We start from the raw sequence: 6,016 nt of genomic DNA, 5'->3' as shown, positions 1-6,016 counted from the left end.
ACATCCAAATTCACAAAGACCCCACATACAGACACACACCCACACACAAACACACACACATTCCCACACCCACACAAAGACACACACACATTCACACACACACACACACACATTCCCACACCCACACACAGACACACACACATTCCCACACCCACACAAAGACACACACACATTCCCACACCCACACACAGACACACACACATCAAACCAAGGTCACAAACTGTCCTGACTGAAACAAAATCACACCAACTTTAGAAATCCTATATCTCATGATTTTTTGCTCAAATGTTTATTCATTCACAGGTCATAGTTTTAGGCGACGTGGTGGTAGATGTACAAGACCTATCAGGAGGAATCACCCCACTCAAAGGTCTGTGAATCTCTGGATTCTTCGCTCCCCTCTACTACACCAGCTCTTCTCTCCCACCTCTCCTGTGGCCAGAGAGGAATTGAAAACGATTCCCAGTGTCCCTGCTGATTCCCCCCTTTTCTCACATAACAGCTTGGGGTATGTTTCATCCGGTCAGACTGTGAAGTTTGCCAGGACACCTGGAACCTGTCTGTACAGGGGTAAAGTGTAAAATGTATTATCACGGTCAATGTAACAGAAATAATCTTCAGAAGAATGTTTCCATAGAAAATGGCGATAGCCCGTAAGTTTATATTTTCATTAGTTGGTGATGTAGGGGTGACGAACGGTATCGAATTTACATATTTTAATATGGCAAGTTTGATGTTGATAACTTTTGTGGAAACATCTATGTTTAAAAAAAAAAATCAGACAATCCTTCAGGATCCTATCCAGGATTTGTCAGAATGAAGGTCAGTCAAGCCTCTTTGGAGTTTCGGACAGGTAAGGTAAACATTGAAGGCCATTAGCTTCACTTTCACTTCAATAGAATCTCAGATTGAACAATTTTTTTTCATAGAATTCCATTAAGAAGACACCAGTGTTGCACTCGGAAGCAGGATTCAGTTTTACGTTTGGAGGAGGGAAGCAATCACTTTAGCAGAAACTTTCAAACAAAGACAGTCAGGTTCGAAATCTGCAGGTTATTAGAACTGAGAATGCTTTGAGCCTCAAATTAGTGTAAAGTTTATCTGGGGAGGATTGGAGCTGTCAATGAGCAGTCTCCACAATCCACAGCAGAGACATCGGCAGTTAGCAAACAGAAGCTCGAGTTGGGATTGGGGGAATATCCTCAGGTACTCGTACTGTTACAGGTGATGCAGGGAATGGTTAGAAGCTTTGTCATGTTGTGAGGTCACTCAAACCGTCTTCTGCTGTTAAGTTTGCTCTCTGTTTTGCTCCCATTATGTTCTCACCCTGTAGCCACAGTGATCATGTGACATGGCGTAATTATTCCAAACGCTTGACGGATGTGAAGCCAAGATACAATGCTGTATCGACTGGGACTGTGGTGAAGCAGTCAACTGTAAACGTGAGTCGCCAGCTTTACGTGGGGATGTTTCAGTGACAAGCTCCAACTGTGAACTAACTAAACAAAATAAATATCATTCTGTAGATTCTGAAAATCGGAAAATGCTGGAGAAACTCACAAGTGTTTTGCCGCACTTGAAACTTTAACTCTGTTTCTCTCTCCACAGATTCTCCAGCACTTTGTTTTTGTATCTTTTATTTATCTATATTTTTGACTGAAATGGGAAAAGAACTGTTTTAAAACCAAGAAATGCCAAATTTTACTGCATTTTTCAGAAGCAAGGGACCGGACCCTCATTGTAAGGACCAGCTGCTGGAGTGTATATTACGTTCGGTAGGGGGATGGGATACAGAGTGCAGAGGCACTCGAGATCGATACACAGGCCAGTATACAGGAAGATCAAAGTCAATCCATAAGGCAGTGCAAGTCAAATTAAAGGCACAGGGGAGTATGGCAGGCTGGAAGGGGTTTGTTTTAAGGGAGAGTCTTTTGGAAGGAGTAACAGGAATGCAGAGTACTGGGCAAATGGTGAGATTCTTGGTAGTGTAGATGAGCAGAGAGATCTCGCTGTCCATGGACGTAGATCCCTGAAAGTTACCACCCAGGTTGTTAAGGTTGTTAAGAAGGCGTACAGCGTGTTAGCTTTTATTAGTAGAGGGATTGAGTTTCAGAGTCATGAGGTCACGCTGCAGCTGTACAAAACTCTGGTGCGGCCGCACTTGGAGTACTGCGTACAGTTCTGGTCACCGCATTATAGGAAGGATGTGGAAACATTGGGAAGGCTGCAGAGGAGGTTTACTAGGATGTTGCCTGGTATGGAGGGAAGATCTTATGAGGAAAGGCTGAGGGACTTGAGGCTGTTTTCATTAGAGAGAAGAAGGTTGAGAGCTGACTTAATAAGATAATAGACATATAAGATAATCAGAGGGTTAGATAGGGTGGACAGGGAGAGACATTTTCCTCAGATGGTGATGGCTAGCACGAGGGGGCATAGCTTTAAATTGAGGGGTGATAGATATAGGTCAGATGTTAGAGGTAGTTTCTTTACTCAGAGAGTAGTAGAGGCGTGGAATGCCCTGCCTGCAACAGGAGTAGACTCACCAACTTTAAGGGCATTTAAATGGTCATTGGATAGGCATATGGACAAGAATGGAATAGTTAGGTTAGATGGGCTTCCGATTGGTTCCACAGATCAGTGCAACATGGAGGGCCGAAGGGCCTGGACTGCGCTGGAATGTCCTATGTTCTAAGGCTCTAGGAGCACTGGTTCCACAGCAGCAAATGAAAGTCATGATTATGTGATTGTGAGGGAGAGGGTAGATGGGAAGAAACTTTTCCCCTTGGTCAATAACAGGAAACAAAGATTTAACATCAGGAGATGTGGGGAAAAAGTTTCCACCCAGAGGGTGGTGGGGAATCTGGAACTCTCTGCCTGTCTGGGTGGGAGAGGCAGGAACCCTCAGCACATTAGAGAAGGGTTTAGATATCCACTTGTGATGCCAAGGCACACCAGGCGATGGACTGGAAAATGGGATTAGAAAGAGTGGTTGTTTGTGACTGGCACAGATTTGATGGGCTGAAGGGCCTTTTCCTATGCTGTGAGTCTCTTTGACTCAAAGGAGGGACAATATCTGAGAAGATTCCTTAAACTAGGCCATACATATAGAACTTAAAAACAAAAAGGGGGCCATCTTTTTGCCAGGCGTGTACTACGGACCCATCCAATCAGTCAGGGAGAGAGGGCCAGGCAGATATGTAAGCACAAGTGCAAAAATAATAGTACAATAATGGTGTAACATTTCAAACTGCCCAATATAAATTGGGATAGATCAAGTGTGAAAGCTTTAGAGGGGTCAGAATGCACATACTATGTTCAGAAGAGCTTTCTCAGCCAGCTTGGAGTAAGTCCAACAAAACTGGAGGGGGTGCCCAGACACGGTTTGAAGGAAGGAACACAGCAAACGGTAGAGACAGAAGTGGGGAGCATTTCAGTAACAGTGACCATAATGCAGTAAACCTTAAGGTAATTATGGCGGAGGACATAGGTGCATCGGGAATACAGGTTCTGAATTGTTGAAACAATCTTGCTAAAGTGGACTCAGAGCAGGAAAACCTACATCAGAGCAGTGGAGATGCTTAAAAAGGGAGAGTGCAAAGCAGCATATTCCTGCAGAACTGATGGTGGGACCAACCAGTCCAGTGAGCCCTGGGTGTCAAAGGATTATCGCTGCAAGATAATGGATGATCATGGCAAGCACTGCAAACAGCAGGTTCCCCGGGAAGACTAGAAGCTACAAAGGTCTCTTACACAAGACATGCAGAGTGAGGAGGGGCAAGAAAACCAACAGGAAGTGACAGTAAAAACTAGAGAGATTTTATCGACATTTTAGGGGCAAGGGGGGGGAAAGGTAAGGGGCCATTCAGGATCAAAGTGGTAATCTGTGTTTGGAGATGAAGACAGAGCTGAGGTTATAAGTGTGTACTTTGCAACTGCACTCACTGTAGAGAAGGATGTGGGAGTTTCAGAAATTTGGGGTCAGGTGGAACTATGACATTATGAATGAGTTTGCATCGAAAGAGGAAGAATTAGCTGTTTAACAGGATTGGAAATGGATAATTCCTCGGGCCACAGAGACGTAGCCCCAAGCTGCTGTGCGAGGTATGGCAGAGGCTCTGGCATTAGTTTCAAATCCTCTCTGGTCACAGGAGGGATGCTAGAGGACTGCAGGAGAGCTCATGTGGCACCATGATTTAAGAAGGATGAGGAGGATAACCAGGCAACTGGTGATAGGGAAACTATTGGGAACAAATCTGAAGGGCAAAAGGAATCTGCACATGGAGAGGCAGGGATTAATCAAGGACAGTTTGTCTGGCTTTGTAAGAGAGAGATCGTGTCTAACAAAGTTTTTTGAGGAAGTGATTAGGTGTGTAGGTGAGGGTTGTGCTGTGGATGTAGTCTACATGGACTTCAGCAAAGACAGAGTTAATTTGAATGATGAGAGACAAAATGCTAAAGAGGACAGTGTGTGTTGTTTGAGGGATGATTTGGAGATGCCGGTGTTGGACTGGGGTGTACAAAGTTAAAAATCCCACAACTGAAATATATAATTTCAGTTACATCACACTGTAAACTTTTGCTATAAATTCTGTGTCTTACAATCTGTGTCCTCCACAACCACCTGGAGGAGCAGCGCTCCGAGAGCTAGTGCTTCCAATTAAACCTATAACCTGGTGTTGGGGGATTTTTAACTTTGTTTGAATGAGACTGCTTTAATTTGGGTGTTGTGTGTCTGTCTGTTAACGAACAGTGTGCGAATGAGAGCGTTAATGTGCAGTGTGTGTGAGTATGAATATAGACTGTGTGTGTATGTTAATGTGCACAGTGTGTGGGAGAGTGTGAACATAGACTCTGTGTCATGTTAATGTGCACAGTGCATCTGTGTGTGTGCATGTGGGTGTGTGTGCACGCACGTTAATGTGCATAGTGTATGACAGGGAGAGATACAGAGTGTGATGTAGCGAGGGCAGGGTTGAGGACTGAGTGAAGAACTCGAACCTGTGGTCTTTTCCAGATGATGCCACGGGTTTTGGAGCTGTGTGGAGCGAGTTCCTTGAACCCGATGCTTGTGGGGACAGCTGGAAACTGTGGGTCTTCGAAGAGGGTCCCATTCTCCAGACATTCTCGCTTCAAAGCCTCGTAATCCTGGTTCAGGAACCTCAGGGCCTTCTCATGAGTACCCATTCCTTCCTGCTTTAACCGCTCTTTGTAAAGTCTTCCTGACACGCCCATCAACATTGCGCAGCTCCTTCACATCGAGAGAGAGAGAGAGAGAGAGAGAGAGGTTCAGACCAGGCCAAGGTGAATGGTTTGCACGTGAGCAGGTACCTGGATCAGGAGGTCCACACACTGGCAGCGAGAATCAAAAAGGAGCCTAACACCTTAAAGGTGAAAGGTTGCAGAGCTCAGAAATGCAGAGGGATCTGGGTGGCCTACTGCATCAATGTTAGTCTGTAGGGACAGCAAGTCATCAAGAAAGCTCAAGAGAATTTCAAGGTGGGGCGGCTCAGTGGTTAGCACTGCTGCCTCACAGCACCAGCGACCCAGGTTCGATTCCAGCCTCGGACAACTGTCTGTGTGGAGTTTGCACATTCTCCCCGTGTCTGCGCGGGTTTCCTCTGGGTGCTGCGGTTTCCTCCCACAGTCCAAAGATGTGCGGTTTAGGTGAATTGGCCACGCTAAACTGCACAGAGTGTTCAGGGATGTGCGGGTCAGGTGAAGTGGCCATGCTAAATTGCCCAGTGTTTAGGGATGTGCAGGTTCGGGGGGGTTAGCCATTGGAAAAACGTTGGGTGCTGGCTTTGGATGAGATGCCCTTTGGAGTGTCAGGCAGACTCGATGGGCCGAATGACCTCTTTCCACACTGTAGGATTTCTATGTGCTGGTTTATTGTAGGGGGAAAGAGTAGGGAGGTTATCCCTCAGTTCCCCAGGGTATCTGGATGACTGGGCAGTGTATTTGCACTCTGAGGAAAGGTTAGACAGGCTCAGCCCGTAACCTCGGGAGTTTAGCAGGA

At 45.8% G+C, this 6,016-nt stretch overlaps 1 protein-coding gene across 1 annotated transcript in view; it reads right to left on the bottom strand.

The window, feature by feature from the left end:
• The window catches only part of LOC122547718 (calpain-2 catalytic subunit-like), an 8,409-nt gene extending 3,126 nt beyond the window's left edge, over nucleotides 1-5,283 (bottom strand). The window contains exon 1 of the mRNA XM_043686307.1: nucleotides 4,999-5,283. Within this exon, the coding sequence (XP_043542242.1) occupies nucleotides 4,999-5,238 (240 nt within the window). The 5' untranslated portion in view covers nucleotides 5,239-5,283. The remainder of the gene's footprint in view (nucleotides 1-4,998) is intronic.
• Between the last annotated feature and the right edge of the window lie 733 nt (nucleotides 5,284-6,016).

Source organism: Chiloscyllium plagiosum, unplaced genomic scaffold (genome assembly GCF_004010195.1).
Source record: "Chiloscyllium plagiosum isolate BGI_BamShark_2017 unplaced genomic scaffold, ASM401019v2 scaf_7405, whole genome shotgun sequence".
Lineage (NCBI taxonomy): Eukaryota > Metazoa > Chordata > Chondrichthyes > Orectolobiformes > Hemiscylliidae > Chiloscyllium > Chiloscyllium plagiosum.
Note: the sequence above shows the minus strand (reverse complement) of the source record. Positions and strands in the feature narration are given on the sequence as shown.